This window comes from Acomys minous (genome assembly GCF_964271855.1).
Source record: "Acomys minous genome assembly, chromosome: 15".
NCBI lineage: Eukaryota > Metazoa > Chordata > Mammalia > Rodentia > Muridae > Acomys > Acomys minous.
The window spans coordinates 34,546,622-34,574,283 of record NC_140497.1 but is presented as its reverse complement, the minus strand read 5'-3'; the positions used below and the strand labels follow the sequence as shown (position 1 = coordinate 34,574,283).

Here is a 27,662-nt window from a genome sequence, read left to right as displayed (position 1 = left end):
AAAAGAAAAGGACAAGTAGTTGGAGAAAATTAGAGTTTTTATGAATATCAATTTTCAACATGAGGGTAAGTTTTTCATCGAGATGTTTAACAACAGCTTTCCGAAATATCTTCCAAGAAAAACCTGAGAATAACAAGTAATACATGCGCATGACAGAGAGAAGGGGGACAAGAGAGTAAGAGAGCATCTGTTCCCTGTTAGAAGTGCTGGCTCCTCAGGCTTGTAGGGGTTTTCATTCTGTTTTGCTGCTTGTTTTCTTGTGTTGCAGAACTTCTGATCCTCCTGTCTCTGCCTCCTGAGTTACAGTTGTATGCCACCACCCCAGCTGAGTTGTACTGGTAGTGAACCCATGGTCTTGTACAGGCCAGGCAGACACGGAGTCACCTGAGACACAGCTCCTAGTTCTTTATTCCTTGTTACTCTGGTTGATGATAAAAATGTAAAGGAAAAAAAAAAGAAAGAAAGAAAGAAACGCTACTACTATTCCCTGTAGTACAGATACTTGAAAGAATGTCAGTTACTCACTAGTATTTTTCATATGGGTGATTTGTTTCAGAGAACGACTGTTATCGATGTAGCCTTGTACGAAGCACACAGTCAGGCCTGCCTCCAGTGAGTGTAGGTTTTGATGGTTATTTGCCTTGTCTGGCAGCCCTGGGTAACAGCATTCTTGTCCTGTAGATGTTACCGCTGGACAGATCTTCATGGACTGCAAAATGATGTGGGTGGCCCTGGGAGCACACCCCTGAGTTGGTGACTGTCAGAGACTAATAAATTGCAGTAATAAAAGCAATGCATCCTTTGTCTGACTGTTAAGCACGTTGTTGGAGGCAGACTTCCGGTCAGCTGTGCTTATTTCCAGCCTGTCTGTCAGCTGCTGCTGCAAACCAGGCCAGATCACATATAAGGCTTGCTCAGTTTCCTCTTCCTTTGTCCCATCTGCCTTGTCTCAGCGTGGTACGCAAAGTCTAAAAGTGATTGCCTTTATACTGTTAATTCAGTAGCATTTTAACATTTCCTACTCTCTTTACAATCTGTGTTTTGTGTGCCCATCAAGCACAGGCATGTTGTTTGAGGAAAATGTGTCTTTATTCACATATTTTCTTTCTTTCTTCCTGACATGTTTGTTCCCCCCTTTTCTTTGCAGTATCTGATTATAATGTAGCAGCATAGCACATACTTGAGAGTGAGACCGACGGAGCGAGAGCTGTTTCCGCCGTTCATCACCGCCATGACTTTATTCAGCTCTTCATTTTCTTGTCTGTGCGGTGGTAGTGGTGCTGTCTACCTCTCAGTGTAGGTGGGAGGGTTAGATCATACTGTACCTGTGAAACACATCAAAGCTACTGACAGCTTCCCTACTCAAGGAGCGAGAACTGGGGGTGACTAGTGGGAACTGCAGTGGTGCACAGGGCGGGATGCAGCGAAGACCCATCACAGCTCACAGGGAGCTGAGGGGACGCTTCCTCACCCGCAGTGCCCAAGCTTTGTGAGCCTTGCTCGGTTCACAAGCAGCACCGATGCCCACCTCCTAAAGTGTCCCGCTCAGAGAGGTTCTAGGGGAGTCATGTGGGGAGCTTTTCCATACGGTGATCTCAGTGGACCAGCCCTCTCCAGCCTTTGCCTTTCTTAGTTTCCTCCTAACTCGGCTCTTAGGAAGGAGGGGAATTTGTGACACTCTCATGACCATGTGGCTCCCAGCTGGTGCACAGGCTCAGAATTATCTAAAGAAGCTTCTCTTGAAAAAGTAGTTTCAATTGGCTGCTCTTCCCCCCAGTAAGTACTAACCAAATGTATATTTTTCTTTTTAACAATAAGATAAAACCAGCTGAGCACAGTGGTGCATGCCTGTAATCCTAGCACTCAGGTAGGCAGAGCTCTACAGGCAGAGCTCTGTGAGTTTTGGGCCAGCCTGGTCTACAAAGGGAGTCCAGGACAGCCAACCATACACAGAGAAACCCTGTCTTGAAAAAAAAACCCCAAACAAACCATATAACCATGTTTCAAAATTTTTCTTGTCATGTATACTTAATTACATGGAAATAGGGATATAAACAGAATAACATAAGAATTGGAAAATGCTACAAATAGCTTGCAGTGCCAGCTCTGTAGGGGCTATTCACCAGATTTGAAAATTTTTATTAATTAATTAATTTTACATCCCAATTGCAGCTTCCCCTCTCTTTTCTCCCAGTTCCTCCTCATTCCCTCCCCTCCCCACATCCTCCTGAAAAGAGGATGATATCCTGGATATCAACCAGCTGTGGCATACCAAGTTGCAGAAGGGTTAGGCACATATTCTCCTATTCTCTCTAGGCAAGGCAGCCCAGTTAGGAGAAAGAGACCCAAACGCAGGCAACAGAGTCAGATACAGCCCCTGCTCCTTCTGTTAGGAGTCCCACAATTAAGACCGAGCTGTGCAACTGTTCTATATGTGCAAAGGGCCTAGGTCAGTCCCATGCATGCTCTCTGTTTGGCCGTTCAGTCTCTGTGGGCCCCCATGGGCCCAGATTAGTTGTAGGTTTTCTTGTGGCGTCTTGAGGCTCCTTCAGTCCTCCCCTCCTTCTTCCACAGGATTCCCTGAGCTCTGTCTCATGTTTGGCTTTGGGTCTCTGCATCTGTTTCCATCAGTTGCTGGGTGAAGCCTCTCAGATGACAGTTTTGCTAGTTACCTGTCTACAAGTATAGCAGAATATGATTAATTGTGTCAGGGGTGGGCTTTCTCTCTCATGGTATGGGTGCTCAAGCTGGGCCACTCAATTGGTTAGCCTTTCCTTCCATTTCTGCTCCATCTTTACCCCTGCACCTCTTGGGCAGGACAGATTGTGGGTTGAAGGTTTTGTAGCAGGTTGGTGTCCCAATACCTCCATTGGAAGTCTTTTCTGGTTATTAGAGATGGCTGGTTCTGGATCCATGTCCACAGGATCCTCGTGGGTTCCTGGGTGTTCTAGCTCTTCCCACAGATGCCCCCACACTGATTCTAGTTCTTTCTCTCTCCAGCTTCCCCCAACTTCCCCTCTCCTGCTCCCCTTCCCACCCAATTGCCTTCATCCATCCACCCCCAATATCTGTTCTGTTTCCCCTTATCAGTGAGACTCAAGTGTCCACCCCCACCAGGCCCTCCTGGCTGCTTAGTGTCTTTGGGTCTGTGGATTGTAGCATGGTTATCCTGTGCTTCATGGCTAACATCCATTTCTAAGTGAGTACACACCATGCGTTTCTTTCTGAGACTGGCTTACCTCACTCAGGATGATCTTTTCTAGTTCCATCCATTTCCCTGCAAATTACATATCTTTGTTTTTAATAGCTGAATAATACTCCATTGTATAAATATACTACATTTTCTCTATTCATTCTTCGGTAGAGGGACATATAAGTTGTTTCCAGTTTCTGGCTATTACAAATAAAGCTGCTATGAACATAGTAGAGCAAATGTCCCTGTGGTATAGTAGAGCATCTTTTGGGTATATGTCCAGGAGTAGATAGTTAGATCTTGGGGTAGAACTATTCCCAATTTTGTGAGAAACCACCAAATTTATTTCCAACGTGGTTGTACAAGTTTGTACTTCTACCAGAAACGAAGAAGTGTTCCTCTTCCACCACATCCCCGCCAGCATGTGCTGTCCCTTGAGTTTTTTGATCTTAGCCATTCTGACCAATATAAGATAGAATCTCAGAGTCATTTTGATTTTCATTTGCAGTTCCCTGATGACTAAGGCTTTTGAACATTTCTTTTAAGCGCTTCTCAGCCATTAGAGATTCCTCTGTTGAGAATTCTATTTAGATCTACACCAAATGTGTATTTTTAAGGCAGTAAATCACTTGTAGAAGGGCTGGAGATGACCAAGGAATAGCATCTTAGTATTTACTATTTATGCAACTACAGCAGCAACATAGCTATAGTTTATAATAAATGAAGACGCGGAGGCTCACACCCAGGCTCTCAAGCATTTTACTTAAATGCTCTACTATTGAGCTATAGCCCCAGACCACCCCTTCCTTAAAAAAAATTTTTTTTGAAACAGGGTCTTAATAAGTTATGAAGGCTGGCATTGACCTCATTCAAGGCTCTCTCAGGCCTTGAACTCATGATTTTAGGCCTGGTACCATCTTTTGTTGCTTGGTTGCTTTTGTGTTTTTTAAGATAGGATCTTACAGCCTAAAGTGAACCAGAACTCCTGATTCTCCTCCATCTGCCTTTTGAGTACTGGTTTCATATACATGCACCAGCATGCTTTTCTTCAGGAACCTTTCAAAAAGTCAACATGGAGACCAGAATGTAGAGTGTTTATCTAGGATGCATGAAGCCTGCATTTGATTTAAAAGCAGCCTATAGATGGGGCACCGTAATGCATAGCTGTAATCCCAGAACAGGGGAGGTGGAGGCAGGAGGATCAGGAGTTGAATGTTTTCCTAATGCTGTATAGCAAATTCAAGGCTAGCCTGGGCTACATGAGACCCATACCTACATCCATACATCAGCACATCATCTTCATGTCAATCGCTTTGCACATTAGGATAGAATTTCTTCAGCTTGTTATGCAGACAGAGAAGGTGATTGTTACTTTTTGGTGCATATATTCCGGTTAGTTCAGTCTCTAGTGTAAGAAGTCACAGTGACTCTTGAGAGGCATTAATCATAAAGATACCAATATGCATTTCATGTTTCATTTCCTGTGAAGTCCTTAATATGTTTTCTGTACTCTATGGTATGCTCAGGACTGGCCTCTTGTTACTATAGGGTCTTTGTCGCTCATCTGTTATAAAAGATAGTAGAAAAAATAGCATTCCAAGGTGCTATGGAAAAGGAAAGCCTAGAATGTTCTTTCTATTTCTCTTCAATCAGATCCTTCTAAGTAGTAGTTCTGGGATGGGCTTGGTGCTGACATGCGATCCATGGCCAAGGCTGGAAAGCGACTGGAGCCTCACAGATGCAATTTGCTATCACACTTGGGAGCATTAAGCAGCAGACCTCTCTGTCCATAGAAATAATCCAGACTTACTATCCGAGAATTTCCTCACCAAGAGAGGTGGCTTGCTGCGGTGGCATGAGCGAGATGCTCTCCTCTCCCCCAACCCCCAGGCCCCTCGCCACCTATCGCAGACCCAAGGTCATGAGAGTGGGAGAGCTGGCCTTGCCCTTCTCCAGCTGCGCTGATGGGAGAGTGCTGGTGAGAGTGGGCCCTGGGCGGGAAAGCTGACTCTCCCCCTTGCCAGATGCACATTAGATGAGCTAGCTGGGGCAGGGCGAGAGAGCTGGCCCTGGTGGTGTGGATGCAGGGGAGCTGGCAGGCTGACCAGTTCAGCTACCATCCAGGCCCAGATCCTGGACTTGGAGTTGACCCACCCCAACATCTACTCCATCTGTGAACTGATGGAGCATGGGAAAGGCCTGGTTTTACAGATTCAAAGCTACAGGATCTCTATGACACAGGGTAACAACAACAGGACATCTGAGAGGAGTCCCCGTGAGAATCAAACACTGATAGAATAGCAGAAGCCAGAGGCCTTAAACCACACCAGTGACTCATTGCAGTGAACATTTGCAAGCAAAGAAGTACGGACACACTGTAACACACTACAGCGTCCACAGTGAGATTGTTTTCAAGGTGTTTCAAGGGTACAGGGTGTGTATAAAGGGACAGGGAGTTGAGTAGAGTTGGGGTTCATGACGTGAAATTCACAGAGTCAATAAAAAGTTAAATAAATAATAATAACAATAATAATAATAACAACAACAATAATAATAATAATGGCTCACAATACTGGTTTAGGCATTATCAGTTGGTTTTAAAAGTGAACCTATGAATCACATTTAAGACATCCGAGGGCGCGTTCAGAGGTCCTAGCAGGAGAACACAGCTGTTGTGTACCCTTGACCAAAGACTCCTTTCCTCTATTTGGGGAAGGTCATTCTTTTCAGTCAAGTGCACAGCTTTAGGCAGGATGTGCATGGAGTTGTAAGGGAGAAAGGGACACCTACTAGCCAGCCAGATCAGCTGAAGCAGGCTCAGTGGTCAGTGGGGTGACAGATGTCAAACCCTGATTGTTCTCTCAGCCATCCTGCACGCACCTTTAATGTCAACAGTCAGGAGGAAGAGGGAGGTAGATCTTTTGAGTTTGAGGCCAGCCTGGTCTGCATAATGAATTCCAGGCCAGCCAGGGCTAAATAGTGAGATCTTGTCTCAAAACAAACAAACAAACAAACCCAAACAGACAAACAAATACATAAGTGATTCATCTGGAAACTTGAAGGTAGTTTAGTTAAAGAAATGCTTCCTTCCCCTAGAAGTGTTGCAGGCTGTGTCCCATGTGCTTCAGTGGGTGGCAAGGAGACAGGAGCTGCGTCTAGTGCTGTGACGTGACATAGGATTTACAAAGAACCAATAGAAAGTTAAAGAAATACTCACGCCATTTTGAATTGTTGCTATAACCTTTGCTAGTAAAGGTAGTTATCATGATTGCATTTAGAAATACAACAAGGCCACATGTCCTACCTTGTTTTCTGTTGCTGCGTAAACACTGACCTAAAGCAACTTGGGAAGGAGTGGGCTTGTTTGGCTTACACTTCCAGAACACAGTTCATCACTGAGGGAAGTCAGGCCAGGAGCTCAAGGAAGACCTTGAAGAGAGACTGTGGAGGAACTCTGCTTATTGGTTGGCTCTCCAGGTTTGCTCAGCTTGCTCTCTTACACAACCAGGACCACCTGCTCCGGGGTGGCACTGCCAAGAGTGGGCTGGGCCTACCCACATCTCATCAATTAAGAAATTGCTCTCAGGGGATGGAGATATGGCTTAGTGGTTAAGAGCGCTTGTTGCTCTTCCAAAGGACCCAGGTTTAAGTCCCAGCTCACGGAGATGCACAGTCATCTGTAACTTCTTGGGCACCAGGCATGCCATGTGGTACACAGACTTATATGCAAGCAAAATATCCATAAACAGAAATAAAAGTAGCATTAAAAATAGAAAGAAGAAAAGAAAGGAAGGAAGGAAGAAAATGCTCCCAAAGACATGCCCACAGGCCATCTGATGGTTGCAAATCCTCAGTCAGGTGCCTTCTCCCTGGGGGACTTGAGGTGTGTCGTGTTCACAAAACTAGAGACTACACTACTCATTCACATTGCTCCGTGTTTAAGGCAAGTATTGATTATTACAATTTCTGAGGAGGCAGCAGTTTTTAAAATCAATGTGTCTCTCATTTGGAATTTTTTCACCTAATGATATATAATTGAATTGTTTCTGGAAATTTCTATCTATCTATCTATCTATCTATCTATCTATCTATCTATCTATCTACTTACTTATTCTTTCAGACATGAAGAACAGCCAAGGCCTTTTGTGTTGCACGCATGCTTGAAGAACTCACATGATGAAGTAAGATTCCTTCGGACGTGTTCTCGGGTTCTGGTGTTCTGCCTTCTCCCTTTGAAGGATATCCAGTCTCTCAGCTTACGTATACTGCTCGCAGAAATTCTCACAATGAAAGGTAAATGAATAAAATTAACACCACTAATGTGATAAGTGTGTAAACAAATGTGCTATATGTACTGTGATTGTATTTGTTTGTTTTGTTTATTTCAAGGCAGGGCTTCTCTGTGTCGCCTTGGCTGTCCTGGACTCACTTTGTAGACCAGGCTGGCCTCAAACTCAAGAGATCATTCTGCCTCTGCCTTCCTGAGTGTTGGGATTGCAGGTGTGCACCACCACACCTGACAAAATGTATTTCATATAACATATTTACAGATCTTATATATTGTGGAGCACATGGGTTGTAAGGAATTTTAGACATTTCAAATTTACTTATTACATAAAGGCTTTCGCCATGCATATTAAACTTTAAAAGTTTATATCTATATTGCAAATGCTATTAATTTTGACACAGAAAAACCATTCTTCATCTGTGCTTGGGAAGCATTGGGAATAGTTTTTGAGTTACCCAGGCCAATAGAAATACATTAAGGAAAGAGTACCCACACAACACACGTGCATACAAACTCTGTCAGCATCTACCTATAGTTTTTCTGTAAGTTCCATTGGTAATGCTGCTTTTGGGAACTTTTAATAAACAATACGTATGTTACTATAGCATGATAAGAAGTATTTAAGATTTATTTGTTCAGCTAAATGCTTAACCAGAATAAAAAAAATGGAAGAAGAGCAGGGAGATGGCTCAGGCATGAGGACTGGAGTTTGTAAAAGCCAGGCGTGGCGGAACACTTCCTTAACCCCAGACCTAGGGTGCAGAGACAGTGCGTCCCAGGGGCTTGCTGGCCAGCCAGTCCATCCAAAACGGATGCTGACCTCTGGCCTCCACATGTGCATATATACATTCACTACACGGGGAGTGGGAATGGATGAAGACAAATGGAAGGAAAAATTACCTAAGACAAACATTCCCTGAGAATCTTAAATAAGAGAGATACTGTGATTGACCATCTCTCTCATCCCACCATCCATCCTTTATCTGTGCCCATCAGCTGATTTACTAACCACTCTACAGGTGTGTGATGATGTTCCTGACTTAAACAATGAACAACTTCCTCCCCAGCATCTACTTTGAATAGTTGGGGGGCATTGACATTATTTATTTATTTATTTATTTGTTTATTTATTTATATATCTTGGTTCTTTGGTTTTTCGAGATAAGGTTTCTCTATGTAGCTTTGGCTTTTCTGGACTCTCTTTATAGATCAGGCTGGCCTTGAACTCAGAGCAATCGGCTTGCCTCTGCCTCCATGAGTGCTATAATTAAAGGCGTGCGCCACCACGTCCTCTTACATTCATCTTTTGGTAGACTAGACTGGTCAAAACATAATAAACCTTATGAAGTGAGGGAAACCAGTGTACTTAATTTTGAAGAGTTTTCTTAGTGCGAGTTCCAAAAGACTTCCTTCCATTATTCTTTTCACTCCTTTATCAACATAAGCACTGATTATCCCATACATTAACTTATACAGAGCGATAAGCAGCTCCATGTGTACATATGCATGTGTACCTACTGAACATTTTAAAACACTCAAATGATGATAACTTCCCCCACTTGGTTAGTGGAAATGTTTCCCACATGCACTTCAGTTGCGTGATATGGAATCTGTGCCTTTAAGAAGGAATCTGTTTCTCAGTGGCACTTTCTTTTCTTCCTCTAGTCTTGAAGCCAGTAGTGGAGTTGCTGAGCAACCCTGACTACATTAACCAGATGCTCCTCGCCCAGTTGGAGTACAGAGAGCAGGTGAATGAGCATCACAAGAGAGCCTACACGTACGCCCCTTCTTACGAGGACTTCATCAAGCTCATCAACAGCAACTCTGATGTGGAGTTCCTGAAGCAGCTCAGGTACTTGGCCTTCAGTTATAGCACAGTAAAGGCTTCGATTGCCATCCCTTGCCTTGCTAGGCCCTGTGTGTGTGTGTGTGTGTGTGTGTGTGTGTGTGTGTGAGAGAGAGAGAGAGAGAGGGGGGGGAGAGAGGGGGCGAAGGGGAGAGAGAGAGAGAGAGAGAGAGAGAGAGAGAGAGAGAGAGAGAGAGAGAGAGAGAATGAGTTCATTTCAGAGAAATGGAAGTAAAGGCAGTTCATAAATTTTCTCATTTAATGACAACTGCATTTGTCCAGCTTCTCCTTAATAGTGGAATTATAATTAATTTTTCAAAGCATTAGGTTTTCCTGTGAATTAGGTAATAGGAGCTTGAAAGCTCTTGAGCTGTCACAGAGACCCATGTAGCTGTTCAGATGCCTGCGTGCCTGCCTGCTGCAGGAAACCATCTGAAGGGGAGGGTGTGGTGTGGTGTGGTGTTGTTTTGCTTTAAATGACAATGTAAAACATGGTGTTGATTTTCATTTGTCTTAGAAAATGAAGAGGCCAGGGCCTGGGAACGAGGGCTTCCTCACTAATTATTTTGAGTAAGCATATCTGAAAATACCACAGGCACTGCTGACAAGGGACAATATCTTTGAGATGTTTTGGGGTGTGTCGCGTGTTCTTCTCCTCGCATATATGCTGCGGTTATTTGGTGTCGGATAGTATGTGGCTTTTCTGGCCTTATTTCCCCACATTCGTTTTCTTTTCCTCTTCCAGATGGTAATGGGAAGGAAGGGAAACTCTGGTGGGCCAATTTTCATTTTATTAATAATTTTGGTAAATCATTAATAAGAAAATAAATTGTTGACCAAAATTGGACCTTAGGTGGACCTTAGATTGGACCTAACATCAGAGATGTTAGACATGCATCCTTCTTTTGAACGGAGGTTAACATGGAGCTAGCCTGTGCTGCATAATCTCTGATTTGGGTCATGCACTGCCGACAGGACATGTGTGTTCTTACCGATTACGTCATGGTTAGTCTAGGTCTCACGGACTGTCTTGTGACTAGTTCTATTGTATGGCTTTGCTTATATATGATATCATAGCTATGAGCATTTTATCTTGGAATCTTATTTATGCATTTCCTCTCATAAATAATATTAAATATGCTAAATTATAAAGTATGTACATATATATATAATATATATTAATCCATGTCTGAATCAATGAATTCCATCTTGAGAAGTGTAACACTTAAGCTGAGAGAAAACCCAAGAGCCAGCAGTCCACATTTATTACCCTAAGTCTACAGGTTCTGTCCACTTGCAGGCCCTTCTTATCATGGCTTCCTTTGAAAAACTGCTCATAGAATCAGGTAGGGTGGCATACACTGTGATGCTGACACTCTGGAGACTGAGGCGGGCGGCTGTGAGTTCGAGGCTAGGCTGGGCAGCCTAGCAAGACTCTGTGTCAAAAAGACAAAAAGAAGAAGCCCTACAGTTGCATTCTTGTGTTGCTTCCTCTTCCTAAGTCCTGTGCTCACACTGAGCTACGTGTCTGACAGTCTTGTCTGTGTATTGTGCTGTTCATACCTCCACTCACATAGCCATGCCGACGTGTTCAACCTGCTTGCCTGTGCGCCGTGTGCACTGTCATCATCCTCTATGGAATTATAATTTTCTCCTTAAGATGCTGTGTAGGAGCAGATCCCTTATGTTCAAAAATGTCAAGCTTTGAGTCCCCAAGCAGTTTTTCTTTTAGTAAACATTCTATCCAGAAGAAAGTCATATGTAGACACTTCTACGATGCCGGGCAAGTTTAATATAGCAGCCTAGAGCCCCTAGTGGCAGGTTAGGTGACGCCATCAATATTCACTGTTGTTCTAGACCTGTGGGTGGATTCTGTATTTTCTCTCCAAAAGGATCCTGGTACCTCATATTGGTGACTTAGTCAAGGGTGGTAACAACTTTTCAAAGAGATTTTAAAAGTCAGAACTAATAATTTTAATGGTTAAGTATTTTCTCTCTTTAAAATAGCTTTCGTATGTGTTGTGTGTGAGTCTATGTGTGTAGTGTGTGAGGGGGGTTGCCATGGTATGTGCTTGGAGGTCAAACACAATCCTGTTTGGACAATCCTGTCTTCCATTGTTTGAAACAGGGTCTCTTGTTTGCCCCTGTGTACACCAGGCTAGCCTGTGCTTCTAGGCTTCCAGGGATTTCTGTGTCTCCACCTTCCATCTCACTTTAGGAATGCCGGGGTTGCAGACGCATGCTACCATGTCTGGCTTCATGTGGCAAGGGCTTTTACCTACTGAGACATGTCTCCAGCCCCGCCTGCTGGTTCTCTAGCACCGTCTGCCATTTTACATGTGAACACAATTTTTGCCATGGACTGAATAGTGATAAGAATTGATAGTTCATCTTTACCACTTTTCAAGAAACATTTGTTTTATGTATATGAGTGTTTTGCCTTCATGTATATACACACACCATGCTGTGTGGTGTGTGCCTGGTTACCCTCAGATGCCAGAAGAAGTCACTGGAGTTTTTAGAAGTGGAGTTACAAATGTCTCTTAGCTACCGTGTGGGTGCTAGGAAGGACCTGAGCTCAGGTCCTTCACAAGAGCAGCAAGAGCTCTTAACCACAGAGACAATCTTCCCAGTCCCACGGTTCATCCCTTAAGTGTGCAGGCCAAGTGCTCGTAATCGCAGGAAGGCTGCAGTTTGCTATCAGGGAGATGACGCAGATTAGCAAGACTTGCCCATTAAACAAGAAAGGCACAGCATCTTCTGTTCCGGCATGAGGGAGAGGAATAACGACACGTAACGGGGCCAGGGAAGTGGCTCGGGGGGGTGAAATGCTTAGTCCACAGGTGTGAGCACTAGGGGTTGGATCCAGCCCCCCTGAAACACCTGGGCAGCCGTGGCGGCTTCCCTGCAGTCTCCCGAGGCAGCGTGCGGAGGGCAGAGCTGGGCAATTTGAGCAAGAGGCCAGGCAGCCTGTCCACAGCGATGAGCCCTGGGCTGGGGAGAGACCCTACCTCAGTGTGTAAGATGGGGAAGAATTAAGAAAGAACCTGGCATCAACTTTGGGCTTCAGCATGAACACATGTGCATGTATGTCCCCACACATATGAACACACATAGAGACAAACATATACCCCACGCACACATTAAAAATATCTCCCCTCGAAGAGTCCTGTGCAACTGGCACTATCACTTGTGGCACACAGCTATCCAGAAGAGTATCTAGTCCCTTCAGCAAGCTTGGCAAAGGGCTGTGGGGGGAAAATACCATGGCAGTCATTTTTCTTAATGATAGCTGCATGCATTGAGAGTTACCTTTAGAAAGCCCACGAGATTACCCTGTATCCTGAGGCACCCTCTCCTGGCCCGGTGAGGCAGCCCTTTGGGCTTTGTTGCACAGGGTTTTGGCAGTCCTGTCTGACCTGTGCTGGGTCATCTTTTATCTTCGAGGAACTAAGCTTATCGCAGGAACATAGCAGTGGCTAAGCTTTATTCTCTGCGTCTTGCGCAGCCGAATCTGCAAAGACCCCGCCCCCCCCAGGATGACTGCAAGAGCAGTGGCCGCGCTCTTTCCTTCAAAATGTAGGCGATGTTATGTAGATGAAATGTAGGTTACATAGTCTTTGCACTTGGTTAATTACTGCTTGATATAAAAATCTCTCTACCTAAGGATCAGATCTGCTTACTGTTGATGACTGTCCAAACCTCTTTTCATTACATCCTTATCTATAGTTGATGGTGCTGAGACTCACTGGCCTGCAACCCTAATGGAGCTGCTTTCTTTGATCATAATCACCCCTTAGATGTTTTTCTGGTACAATCAGAGTACTCTGGTGTCTGACTTTATTAGTGTTGAGGTCACTGTATTCAAACTACCCTCACCCAGACTGAAGATTGGCTGCTGCCTCGGGCAGGGAGGGCGCTTTTTTTTTAGGCTAAGCAGCTGATGAAGTCATTTAGCTTTATATATATTGCGTATTTGGAGATGATGCATGTTTTCTAAAGGAGGTAAAGTCATTTGATTCATTTAGGCTGGGATACATTTAAAAGATGAAGCAAACCCCTCGAGGGTGGGATTTCTAGTTTGGGGATAGTCTGGTTACTTACTGTGTCAGAATAAGATGCTTTCACGGTGCTGTTAGGCTAGTCCCATGGGAGTATTCAGGCCAGAGGCACTTGGTTCCAGTGAACTGCACAGTAGCCTTTAGCCCTGGCTGTATACCAGACTCTTCCAAGCGTTATGAAACTGATAGTTGGACATCCCTCTGTCCTTCTTCCCCGGGGTCTGAGCATTTGAAGTGAGAATGCTGTGGTTAGACTGGGGTGATGCTGTGAGCTTTCCGTAGTTTTCTAGGAGTAATGACCAGTGCCGCTAACCTGCAGGAATCAAACATGCAAGTGGCATCTTAGCTCCAGGACTCTAGGGAACACGTGCATCCGTTTCCTACTGCTGGTGCCAGTGGTGGGAGGTCACAGTCCAGGACATGAAACCAGGGCTCAGCAAAACTCAGAGATCAGGACCATACCAGGGACACAACTGAATATTCTAAAGATAAACTGGGGTCCAAGTACACTGTAAAGGAGAGGTGGAGAGTGCTGCTCTTACAGAGCCTTCAGCAAGGACAGGACAGATGGTGGCCCTGGGCAGCGTCCAGTGCTGCCGGTACTGGTGATCCCCCAGAGCGTTTGTGGAATGTGCTCTAATAAAATATATTGTTCCTCAACAGAAAAATAGAGTTACCTGGGCTTACTGCCAGGCATGTTTATGTAGCAGGGTTGGCTTTTGTCCCTAGGACAGAAACAATACCTGAAATAAGCATTCTGAGGGAGGAAAGATCTGACTTGCTCCAGTTTTCATCCACAGTCCTTTGCTTGGCAAAGCAGAACATTAGGGCCCACAGCATAGCTGCTCACCTTGTGACAGACAGGAAACAGTGAGTGGGAGGGCCAGGGAGAAGATTAGTCGTATGGGGACCTGACCCTGGTGAGCTGCTTTCTCCAACCACGTCCCATCCCCTAGTAACTAGCTCACCATGGTATTAACCCATGGGTGGAGATGCTCTGGGACTTTAGACTCCAGCCACCGCTCCACAGCGCCACCAGCTGGGGAGCAAACTTCAACCACATCCGTCTGCAGCTATTTTATATTTAACTCATCAAGTGGAGGGGAATGGGACATCAGTATTACAGAAAGCTCCCCTCGAGAATGCAACTCATATTGCTAATCTCTCTTTATATAGCATATTTTTCCATGCGCTGCTGATCTGAAGTCTCAGCTAGATGTCATGGTATGTGATTTGGTGTATTCTAATTCTTGGAAAACAGCTTGGGTATATGAGAACTCTGTCAAGGCATATCTGTCTTATTAAATGTTATCATCGGTGTGATGAAACACCATGGCCACAGCAACTTGGAGAGGAAAGAGTTTACTCAGCCTACACTTCCACATCACAGTTCATCATGAGTAGAAGTCAGGAACTCAAGCAGTGCAGGAACCTGGAGGCAGGAGCTAATGAAGATGCCATGGAGGGGTGCTGCTTACTGGCTGGCTCCTCGTGGCTTGCTCAGCCTGCTTTCTAGTAGGACTCAGGACCACCAGCCTAGGGGATAGCATCACACAATTGGGCTGGGTCCTCCCCCATTGTATACTAATTAGGAAAATGCCCTACAGGCTTTACTATAGCCTGATCATTCATATATATATTCCTTTAAAAATTTTATTTATTATTATATATACAATGCTCTGCCTGCATGTACACCTGAAGGCCAGAAGAGGGCATCAGATCACATTATAGATGGTTGTGAGCCACCTTGTAGTTGCTGGGAATTGAACTCAGGACCTCTGGAGGAGCAGTCAGTGCACTTAACCTCTGAACCATCTCTCCAGTCCCCTGTAGCCTGATCTTAATGGGGGCATTTTTTTTTCACCTGAGGCTCCCTCTTCTATGATGACTCTAGCTTGTGTCAAATTGACATAAAACTAGCCAGCACAATGTTGTATGGACACTTCTTTTTGCCATATTATTGTAACAGAACAAATGTATCTTTATAACTGACCTTTCAGATAGATTTGTTTAAACCTGAGACTTCTCTGCCATGATAAACCCTACATTTGGGGCTAGAAAATTCATTAAGGCAAGGGATTGTTCCTTGTCTCACCAACACTCACTGGATGCCAGTCGTACCCTGCAGCTGTGATAACTAAAAACATCGATAGACGCTGCCAAATGATCCCGGTGTGCAAAATGTTCCCTTGATTGTTTCTGGCTTAACTACAAGAATAGGTTAGTACTAGTGGGCATTAGATTCAGCTGGAAGTCAAAGAAACCCCCAACAAATGCTGATGGGTTTTAACATACAGCATTGCCTCCCAGCTTTGAGGTATGCTTGACAAGTAGCATTTCTGAATGCAGTATATGTGGCTAGTGTACTAAATCATGAAACGTTTGTCACAGCAAGCTCACCATCACCCATCACTTCACGTTAGTACAGTGCTTTGTTTTGCTTTTGTTTGTGGTGAGAGCACACAGGGTTGAATCTACTAACAAAAATTGACTCTATAGTACAGAGTTAATGACTGTAGTCATGTGCTATACCTTAGCACTCCAGAACTGACTTACCTAATATAACAGGCCCCTTGTGTAGTTTGACTGCATCCAGCTCTCCTGAACATTCATGCCCAAGAGCCACTGTCCTGCCCTCTGCTTTTGTGAGCTTGATGTGTGCATGCACATGTACACACACACGCATGTGCATTGTAGGGGCCAGGGCTTGAGTTGGGTGTCTTCCTCTTATCTAAGACATATCCCTCACTGTCTTAGTGTTCTATTGCTGTCAAGAGGCACCATGACCGTGACAACTCTTATAAAGGAAAACATTTAATTGGGGCTGGCTTACAGTTTCAGGTGTTTAGTCCATTGTCACCATGGTGGGAGGCAGGGCGGTGTGCAGGCAGACATGGTGCTGGAGAGGGAGCTGAGTGTTTTCGATCTAGGTCCACAGGCAGCAAGGAGGAGACTGTATCTGGACACAGCCTGTGCATAGGAGACCTCAAATCCCACCCCAACAATGACACACTTTCTTCAACAAGGCCACACCTCCTAATAGTCCACTTCCTATGGGCCAAGCATTCAAACACCAGTCTATGGGAACCATTCCTGTCAAACTACCACCACCGCTGAGCCTGAATCTTTGCAGTTGGCTGAACTCGCTGATGAGCTAGCCCCCAGGGACCTCCCATGTCCAGCCTTTGAGCTTTAGGATAACGAGTACATATGCCCACATCTGGCTTTCTGTTTGGGTGGTGGGGACCCAAAATTAGGTCCTTCAACTTGTGAAGCAAACATTCTACCCACTGAGCTACCTTCAAGCCAGAGTTTAACTTTACTATTCCACTTCAAAAGGAGGGTCATGAGCGGTGCGTGGTGGTGCATGCCTTTAATCCCAGCACTCAGTGACAATGCCCCACCTCCTGGGATCTCTGCAGAACTTCACAGGCACTAATCCTGTAAGAGAACAGGGCCCTCAGTGGTACCCTCGCCCATGATTAAGACAGCAGTAGACAGCCAGCGCACTGGACGGCAGTGAACTCAGAGCGGCTCGTCACTGCCGTGTCTTCATTGACTACCAACGCAGTCATCATTAGGCTTTTGTTTGTTTTGTTTTCAGCTCTACTTATTTCCGGGCCCTTATTTAAAGAACAAGGTGGAGACCGAAACACTTTGTATGGAGAACGCTTTAGACGGAAGTGCTTAAGTTTGTGGAGATGGAGGGTTACTTAGCTCAGAGAATGAAAAACTTTACTGCATACTGAACTTGAGGTGGTATTCCTGGGTGTTTAACTCCAGCAGTCAACATTTGTGATAGGATGGAACCGCTGATTTCTCTTTGTATGTATGCTAGGGAATTTTTTAAATCTCTAAATTGGTCTCAGTGTTTCTGTTAGGTACTTTTGCATCATTATGATCAAAACTACTTGGGAAAAATAACATAAGAGAGGGGCGATTTCCTTTAGCCTGTTGTTTCGGGGATTTTACCCTGTCTCAGAGTGTCTCCGTTTCTGATGGCTAGAGCCTGTGACCGAGCTGTTTCCATGCTGACGAGTCAGGGAACAGAGGTACTAGCTGGTACCAGAGGTGGAAAGAAGGTTCCCAAACCCACTCTCAGTGACCTAATTCTGCCACCTTCAAAATAGTGCCACAAACGGGACCAACTACCCTAGATGGTTGGTCTTCTGAGGTTATTTCAGATTCCAACCACAGCTTGGCACTTGTACATGAAGATAATGCATTAAAATTATTTAAATTGCATGCTTTTGTGAAGAACATAAATTATTTGAACACGCTGGTTTTGAACAATGATCTCAAAACATATTGTGAAATATGAGTAATAAAATAAGATTATACTGTAAAGGAACATAAAAGAAGAGATTGCGCATACCTCAAGACAAACTAACAGAGCATGTTAGAAATCCATAAGCAAGCTTAGCATGCTAAACAGAAGACTAGTGTGGGTGGACAAGGAGATGAAAAATCCGAGTATAAAATGGTAAATGTTGGAAAAATTTTTATGAAAAGAATAAATAAGTCTAGTTTTAAGATACAGGAAAATGTGGGATTTGTTAGGAAAATATGCTTTGAAAATCTTTTCGTTTTCCTATAAAGTAGAAACACATCAAATTTAGAACACAATTCCTTCTGTTGGTGTCTTAGACAACAGCAGAGGGCACCGGCAGAAGCTGAGCATGTCTGAAGACACACTCATTTTGGATGAGGAAGAAAGAGAAGTCAACATCAGTGCTGTTGACAAGGGCGGTAGTAGACTCTTGAAGGCTTCTCTAGCCCAGCTAGTTTCTAAGTAATTGATACCGAGAGACTATAATTTCTTTTATAAGCCCGAGAGCACTAGAGCTGGACAGATATCAACCCTCTAAACCATTTTTCTGTCTCCCAGCTACATACCCCAAGGTACTTGCCAATAAGCCATCCTGTGTGGGCTAGATCTGCTCCGTCACTCTGTCCTCATGGCCATGTGCTCATGGTCCATTCTGCCCCACGGCGACTTCCTTCTCTCCAGCTTCTTCTCCTCCTCCTCCATCTTCTGCTTCCTCTCTTTTCTCCTGCCTCATGGTCTCTCTCAGACCCCAAGCCTGGAAGCCTGAGCCCTGCCTACCTACCTCTCTTGTGCCCAGCCCCGGCTGTCCGCAACTTTATTAGCTAATCAGGGGTAACAGCAAAGTTACACAGCATCACTTGGTGTACATGGGAATGTGCTCATATGAGGAGTAACCAGATCTTAGGGAGCCAGAAATCAACAATGAAATACATTAACACCAGACCAACCCCCAACATAGAGCAACATGAAATCTGATGGAGGAGACATTGTGAAGTAAGTAAGTTTGTTATCTCTCTGAGTTCGAGAGAGTTGGTTGTATGCTTACCTTTGGAGTGGCACTGCAGTTGTGGATGGGTGTCTCTGCTTCACGAATAATACCCTCCCACAGGTCAGTGTGTGTATAGCACTTCACCCAGCCTCGCATAGTCCTACTTGTAAGCTGTAGCTGCTATTGTTATTATATCCCATAGAGCCAGGTTCTGCAAATCAGTTTATTTTTGTTGTGAACATTCATCAACTACTAGTTACCAACTAGTTTTGGGGGCTAGATAGGCCTGAGCGACAATGCCCTTCTTTGCCCTGAAGCTTGAACCATTGCAGAGTCAAGACATAAGGCAGAGATTAAAGGGACAGTTTCTTTTCTGGTAGATAGCTGAGAATCCATTGTTTCACGTGTAAGCAGTGTACTAGCTAACCCAGGACCAGCTAGTCAGTTTTGCCTAGAAATGCTGGACCAGAGTAAGGCCTCCATATCCCTGCTTGTACCATTTCCTCACCTCCCTGGCAGACCCGCGTCTACCTGCTAGCTGCTAGCTGCCCTTGAAGGCAAAGAACATACACCCCGAAGAGGAAATGGATGAAGAGGAAGTGTAAGAAGAAAGGCTTGCTTCACATACTCAGTTCCTCTTTACCTGTGACCAGGTTAACCCCTCCCCCCTTGCTTCACTGGGGAGTAGTAAATCGGGGAATGAGAGCTGCCAGAGTTGGGCCTTCTCATACTTGGAAGGAAACATCAGCAGTTTTCCTTCCTAAAGGTGAGCAATACTGAGTCCCTGTGGCAGCAAAGTGCTTTGTGACTCATGATTCCAGCCACGGGAAGGCGGGGAAGATGGGAGGAGCAGCACAGTAGTCTCTTTAGCAGCTGGTGTTTGAGTGGGCTGAGAACTCTGGCTTTGGGGCATTTGCCAGTTTCTGCAGGCACAACCATGCTCAGTCACCACCGTGCTGTCACTGAACATGGGATTGGGAAGAGTTTGTAACGGTGACTTCTTGTGAGCGCAGCATATCCATGCTGATATGGTAGACAAAAGTCATCTCATGGGTGACGCTAACAATAAGGAGGTGCTGATGCCCACTGTCTTGGGGTGACCAATCACTGTACTAATACAGAAATACAATTGTAGAGATGCGCAAGGTTTAACTGCTTAAATGTTAATCGAGGGGCTGGAGAGGTGGCTCAGCAGCAAGAGAGCACTTCCTGTTCTCCCGGAGGACCCAAGCTGTCTTCTCAGCAATAGTGTTGGCCACTCACAACTGCCTGTAATTCCAGCTCCAGGGGCTCCAACACCTCTGGTCTCTGAGGGTACCTGCACTCATGTGCACACATCCATACACACACACACACAAACATACATATACATATGAATAAAAATAAACCTTTAAAAAGGCACCCTACAGTAATCATTCATGCTTCTAAGGTAGCAAGATCTCAGGCTCACAGGTTACATAGAAAGCCAGACGTGAAAGCACAGGGCGTCCGTCGCCTCAGTATCGGGGAGGCTAGAGTGATAAGGTTGAGGTCAGTGTAATGCTACCTTCTCCGCGGAACCCATGCTGAGTTCCCACCCGAGACTTAGAGAAAAGTGTGGCTCTGACTTGGATAGGGTTAACTGAGGAGGTGAAGCAATGCGTTATCTTACTTCAGGTACGCTTTACTCAAAATGTGTCACAAAGTCATTAGGGAAATTTCAGAATCAACTATAAAGCTCAGCAGCAAAGTAACGTTCAGTAAATACTCCGAACAGAGCTGTGCAATGTAAGCACTGAGAATAAGCTTAGTACTTGTTAGTACTTGGTACTGCGTGCAGACTATATACCCGAGGAAGGATGACAGCAGTGACCTTCGCGGGGAGCACTAGGAGAGACCACAGAGCTAACAGTCTGGCTTTCTTGAGGTTAGCTAAACGACACAGGCAGGAGCGACACGGCATGGCCTTGGTAAATTCTGTAGCATATTCTTTTTTATATAACTTCTGGGCACTAGAAAACGAATCTGTAGGAACATTAGGTTGTTTATTGATAATAAAAAGCATAGGCAAGACTGAAAATAAGACTCACTATGCCGGACAGCAGTGGCACATGCCTGTAATCCCCGCACTCAGGTGGCAGAGGCAGGCAGAGGCAGGCAGATCTCTGTGAGTTCAAGGCCAGCCTGGTCTACAGAGAGAGTTAGAACATCCAGGCCTACACAGAGAATTCCTGTCTCAAAAAAAAAATTACTAATCATAACAGATGATTTTTTTTTTTACCCTTAGGACAGAGGGTCTTACTGTGTAACCCAAACTTGTCCTGAACTCATGACAACCCACTGTCTCAGCCTCCTCTATGAAAATTGTTGATAATGAGAGTATTCCCAGAGTATTTATACGTGTGCAGGGGAGAAGGAGGTACTGTGCACGTTTGTATAAATCATGACACCTTACTCCAGCTGCTCCAGTCCTGAACTTCCTACACACCATGGCTCACAGAGATGAGATTCCTCAGCCCTGTGGTGGCTGGGTAGTACCTAGGGTGGCTGGTAACTCAGTGTCAGATGTCGTTTTCTGTGTGTGCCACGAACGAGAAAAGGTTAAGTGTGTCTTTGTTTTTCATGGAGTCATCTTTTGCAAACTAGAAAGATGAACAGGATTGAAACCCCAGTTCTCTATTCTCCAAGTCCTAACTTAAGCTCTCTAGCCTGTGCCTCTGACGCTGTGCCAGGTACCGCTGATAGCAAGCGGCTTCGTGCAAAGAGCTGCCGACTATGCCATGCTCAGCAGTACTCAGACACACGGGAAAGAAAGACCATGCCTTCTTTTCTTATAATAATGCTGAATGTTAAATATTTGATGGTATCTACTGTTGGCAAGAGTGTAGAAAAATAGACATTCCACATCAGTGGCAGATGTATATGTTTTTCTGTAATGCTGTTTTATTAATGTGAAAATGTTTGTTCTTTTTGTCTAATTACTATTCATAATTTATCTTAAGAAAATAATCCTGAGTTTGTGGAAAGATTTTTTTCCTCCAAGAATATTAGTTTGCTTGTTTGCTTTTGCAGTTTTATTTAAAACTTTTTGGGGCCAGGCATGGTGGCGCACACCTTTAATCCCAGCACTTGGGAGGCAGAGGCAGGCAGATCACTGTGAGTTCGAGGCCAGCTTGGTCTACAAAGTGAGTCTAGGACAGCCAAGAGTACACAGAAAAACCCTGTCTCAAAAAACATGAACCCTGCCAAAACAACAACAACAACAACAAACCAAATGAAAAACTTTTTAAAAAAAGATTTATTTATTTATTACATACACAGCATTGTACCTACATGTGTGCCTGCACACCGGAAGAGGGCACCAGATCACATTATAGATGGTTGTGAGCCTCCATGTGGTTGCTGGGAGTTGAACTCATGACCTTTGGAAGAGCAGCCAGTGCCCTTAACCTCTGAGCCATCTCTCCAGTCTGCTGTTTTATTTAAAATAGAGAAAAGTTTGAAATAACCAAAACATTTAACAATAAAGAATAAGGGTTTAGTTATTAAAAATGGTACATCCATATTGTGTATTACTAATGACACATAATTAGAATATTTAAATATGCATTCCATGAATATTAGCTTTAAATAATACTTATAGTATTTTTATTCATGTACATGTGTGTATTTGTATATACATGTGTGTATGTGAATGCCGCCTCATAGATCTGAACATGTTTAATACCCTAGAACTGAGGTTACAGGGATTGTAACTGCCAGACATAAGCTCTGGGAACCAAACTCAGATCCTCTGGAAGAACAGTAAACACTCTTAACCACTGAGCCATCTCTCCAGTCCTAAGATTATTTTTTAAAAACTATCTTTAAGAGAGTATGAGTTATAAAGTCTTATAAAGCCAAAAAAAAGAAAAAGAAAAGAAAAGAAAAGAAAAGAAAAGAAAAAAGAAGTACTGAGCAGGACAAAGGGCAGATGTGAATGGAGGTTAACGCTGTGTGCTGTTTTATGTGTTTTTCATTTTCTTTAGTGAAAGACAGAGAAACTAAAGGTGGGCTCATGTTGAGAAAATGAAGTCTGGCCGGCTGCCGGCACAGCCAGCCACCCAGTTAACAGGAAGTAGCACTTCTCCCTGGCACCCACTGCAGCCGTAAAGGGCATTACGATCCCCACTTCTTGAGTTTTCCTAATCACTGAGATTCCCCTCCCCCCCCCCCCCAAGGCTTAGACTATCGGACACTTGATTGAAGTTGTCCCAGCAGGAAGGGTGTACCCTGGTGTTGACTGTTCCACACAGAAACACCTTAGGTTTATAACTGCGACACAGAGCTTCAGCTTTGTGGCTCCTGCACATAGCTTTCCTTAAAGTTATGGTCCCTGAGGAAATTGAACCCTGATCTGCTCGAAGTTGCCTGCGTGATAAAGCCCTGCTTTTAAGCTATCAAGCGATGCTTCCTATAAGTTGTCCAGGACTGCGCTCTTCCCTGGCTCTCCACAGTGCGTCTGGCATGCGATCTCCAGCCTACTATAGTTAGAGACCTCAGTGTATAAACCTGATTCGCTTAGATTCAGGACTAGAGAGGGTACCTTTTTAATTACATAAAAGTATGGCAACATTAAAAATCCTTATATATCTCTTACAAACATACATGCACGCATGCTCGCACACACATACAGGCCAGCACACCGGGGACTAGGGAGGAAGGGGAGGAGAGACAGAAACAGAGACAGAGAGGGGCAGACTGCTGAGATTTGTTTGGAATGTAGGTAACTTTCAAGTCCACTTTCTACGACTCCAGGCCTGGAGTGAGCAGTAGTTAGTAGGAGTGTGGTAATCTGCAGGCTGCTTCGAAGCTCAAGGCATCTCAAGTGTCGCAAGTGTGCGGGATTACTTCATAAATACCAATCTGCTCTAGGTCTCTTTAGCCAAATTTAGTGATTACAGTGAAAGAGAGGTGAGGTGGCTACTCAGAGGAGCAAGTGAGGCCTCTGTGTGTAGTTTTTACCTCGTCCATTACAGAAGAGAGACTGTAGGCAGGGGAAGTGCTGGAGCTTGGAAGTAGTTGAATTGAAGTTATGGCAGTTCTCCTTAATTAAATTAAAAGATGTGTGGGGTGTTTTTTTTTAAAATTACATTTGTTTATCAATTGTGTGTGTATCCATGCACACATGTCTCAGGGCATCTGTGGACAAGTTAGGGCGGTTAGTTCTCTCCCTCCACCGCACGTGTCCTTGGGATCAAACTTAGGTTGTCAGGCTTCGTAGCTCAGCAGCCCCTTGTCTACGGTAAGCACCTCACCAGCCTGCTCTTCTTGATTGTTGAGTTCACACCATCATTTTGGGGAAACATACCAACAATTTACACAGGTCTGATCAAGGCAAAGCCTACAACTGTCTCTTGGTTTTGGAACCAGTCTCAAAGGCTGGGTGTTTAAATAGCTCCCTAGAGATAGGGAGTGTGTGTGTGTGCTGTTTGTAATAATCCAATATTGCAGACACATGAGGATATAAATAGCTAAGCAGTAAGGCAGGTCTTCAGGCTAGAAGTGGAGTGAAGTGGGTTTAAAAAGCAGGCAGTTGTAGCATTAAGTCTCTCATGATGAGAGAGCAATCCTCAGCATCATGGGGAATGGCCATGACCTCAGGTGTTTTAGAACTGATGGGATTTGAGCAGATAAGGGGAGGGAGGAGATTGTGTGGAGGTTGGGAATCAGGGAGGGGCTGCAGTGTACCGGGAGCCTACAGTCTCACTATGCTAGGGGGATATGGAAGGGACAAGCCTCGGGGCGCTATCTGATGTGAGCCGCGCTTCCATACTTTGAGCTTTAGAAGAGCAGGGGAGTGGGTAACAGCAAGAGGCGTGGGCCAGGCAACCGCCAGCTGTCATTCTGGGTGTGGTACTTACAAGCAATGCAACTTTGTTTGGGTTTCTTAATCCACCTGAGCTTTGCTGTCCACCTCTGAGTCGGGAGGTGACTGTAGCATCTATTATAAAAGAAACCTAGTACCTAGTGCACCAGCGTGTAAATGGGAGCCCCTGTTACGCTGTAATTTCAGGAGTTAGCTTTAAAAAAAAAATGTCAACACTTTACTCAGATGGTATGTATTTCTTTAGTATCCCGTCTTTTTTTTTATAGACAAAGCCACAAAACTTCCTTGGGCTTAAAAATGTGTCATCAGTTTTTAGACTTCCATGACTGGACACACAATGACCAGACACCCCATCTTTATTTTTCCATAGCACTCTTTGAGGAAGTATGACTCTTTAAACCAGCAGCATAAAACAGTAAATGAATCGGCCCTATTATCAGGCAGAAGTGAAGTAGGGTTTGAGAGAAGACAGCTTTTGATGTAACGTGGTAAGAGGGAAGGCACGAGGTATACGAGCTCTGATTAGATAGGAGTTCCTCCCAGGAGGGCGCCTTCAGGGAGGAAGCAGAGGAAGAGCCAGGAGAAACTATTTTGGAGACTGGCCCAGAAGTTCGTTTGGCTGGGATCTGTGTCTCTATGGAGGGGGAAAAGAGGTGGGGCTGGTGGGAGAGCTAATGCTAGTCTGCTTGTAGAGGGGAAGGCAGCCTAGGCGGGGGTGGGAGAGTGGAGGGTGGGAGGGTGGTGGGGGGGGAGGGAGGGTTTCTTCTGTGAGGAGGTCCTGAGCAAGGAAGGGATGGAGTAAGGGAGGGGGGAGGGTTTTGTCAAAGGTGCTCAAGTGGGTTGGGATGAGGGAGAACAGACTGATGAGCCAACGCCGTGACCCACAGGTAAGGAAAAAAAGGGGTGACAGCAGTAGGAAGAATAGGAGCGCCTTTGAAGATGAGCAGAGGACAAATCAACAGGGCTGTGAGATGGGTGCCCACTAATAGACTGGGCTTCTCAAACAGAGCATTTCAGAAAAATGGCGGCACTAGTGCAGAAGTGGAGATGTAAGCTTAGGGAATCAAGAAGAGAGTGAAACAGGAAGAGAACAACAGTTTAGAAAGGTTTTTAAATGACTCATAATTATACCAGTTTAATACAACCACCCTTCTGTCATTCCCATTTGCCTGGTAGTAGTCCAGGCTCATTTGCAGTCATATGTCTGCAGTTATAAATACGCACATCATTCATATTTTGAGAATTAATGTCATATAAACATTTATTTACACACATTGTTTAAATATAAATACTATTGGCTGAGTGCTTTTCCTTGAATCTGGTTAATCCCCAGTGTTCTGAAGCGGAGACTAGCCGCATCAGTGTCTGTTCCTGTGTGTCTGAAGCATAGGAAAAACACAGTAAAAAAGAAAGCAGCTTTGATGATCTCTGTTCTCTTATAGAAGTTCCTACAATAAACATGTATGTAATAGTTTAGGCTTTTTTTTTTTTTTTAAGCGAGTTAGGAGATCTTGTCTGTTGTTTGCTTGTGGTACACTTCAGGTTAGAAGCACTGTGTGGATGGAAAGTAAGGCGACTTCAGACATCCGGATTGCAGCACACAGGGATGTGTTTGCAGACACACTCTGGAGTTGAGTGATAAGTGAGTGAGTTCCGGTAGTAAACTTCAAACCTCAAAGACTAAGTGAAGGACATGGTTAGGGAGTGGTAGGTTTTGGTAGTTCCAGGAACATGGCGGCTTCTTGTCAACTATTTCCTCATCTGTTTAGCAACTTGCAGCACAAGTCACATAAGGAGCCATTTTTGGGGCTTTGCCATTATTTGGTGGAATGATGGTGATTCTACCAGAAAACTGTTATCTGTAACGTTTTTAGCAAGGCTTTGGTTTGGAAAACAGCCTGAATATATAATCAGCCTGGAGATATTTTCTGTGCGAATGGAGTTCTCAAAGAGCTGCCTTCTGGTTGGGTGAGATAGGTTCACATGCAGTGACTTATAATTAGCTTTCTTCCCACAACACAGATCGCAGGTGACAGCAGGAGATAGTGTGGGACTGATTTGATGGCTTAGGGTTGTCACTGGAGACCTACGCTCTGCATCTCTTCTTTCTTCACTGTGCCGAGCACGCGGCCTCGTCCTTATGGCCCCTGAAGGATGGGGGTGGCTCAGGTCCCTTCCTCCGATTACACCCATCCTGGCTTCACACAGGACAGTAATAGAAAAGCAAAGATAAACGTGTCAGGGGCTTCTCTATGCAGTTTGCCCACCGAGAATGTTTTTCTGGAAGCCAGCCCTTTCCAACATCTCCTCTACTGGAATGCTAGCAGTGGTCATCCCCGACCGCTCAGGCCTTTTGGGCTAAGGACATTGCTTTCCCTGATAAAACTGTGGTAGCTGTCAGTGTCTGCCACAGTCTAGAGGTGACAGTGTGTCAGCGCTAATGACAGCTTGCCTTTGTGATGGCGAGCATCAGACATCAGTATTTATATCATGTAACTGAAGAAATAAAAAAGGCACAAGTTTGTGAGGAACCCATAAATAGCTTTAATTTTTATGAATTTGTGTTTCTCCTGTGATTTTGGCTGAAAAGCTGAAGAACGTTATGTGGTTTTTTGCTCTAAAAGCCAGCCGGTGGTCTGTTGTTGCTCTGTTTCTTTTAAAATGGGCCTTGTGAATGTTAGGCAGGTGGTATGTCGCAGCTGTGTCACCAATCCCCTTTTCCCTTTTCATTTTGAGACATGATCTCACCAAGTTTCCCAGGCTGGTCCCTGACTGACTTTGTAGCCCAGGCTGGCCTCACTCTCGTGATCTCACTGTCTTAACTGCCTAGGAGCTGGGGTCTGCCCTACCAGGCTTAGCCAGAGTTAATGTTTAAAATGTAAGAACTGATGCTAACTAGCTTTATTGTGGGCAACCTTTAAACACAATGGAACTAGAGGATATGGAACACTCAGGACAGGTCAGTGTGGTTAGGGAAGTGCCTAGTAACCATTGAGTGGTTCTCAAGAACTTCATTTCTAAGACAGATGTGGTGATGCACACCTTTGATCCCATCACTCAGGAGGCAGAGGCAGGTGGATCTCTGTGGGTTCGAGGCCAACCTGGTCT

The 27,662-nt window shown here is 44.7% G+C and overlaps 1 protein-coding gene across 3 annotated transcripts in view; it reads left to right on the top strand.

Moving 5' to 3' along the window:
- The window catches only part of SNX25 (sorting nexin 25), a 133,655-nt gene that overhangs the window by 40,841 nt on the left and 65,152 nt on the right, over positions 1-27,662 (top strand). For all 3 annotated transcript variants that reach the window (XR_014774924.1, XM_084758940.1, XM_084758941.1), the window contains exons 4-5: positions 7,314-7,486; positions 9,147-9,333. Coding sequence is in view for 2 of the 3 variants with exons in the window: in XM_084758940.1 (XP_084615066.1) it covers positions 7,314-7,486; positions 9,147-9,333 (360 nt within the window). In the remaining variant the exon portion in view is untranslated. The remainder of the gene's footprint in view (positions 1-7,313; positions 7,487-9,146; positions 9,334-27,662) is intronic.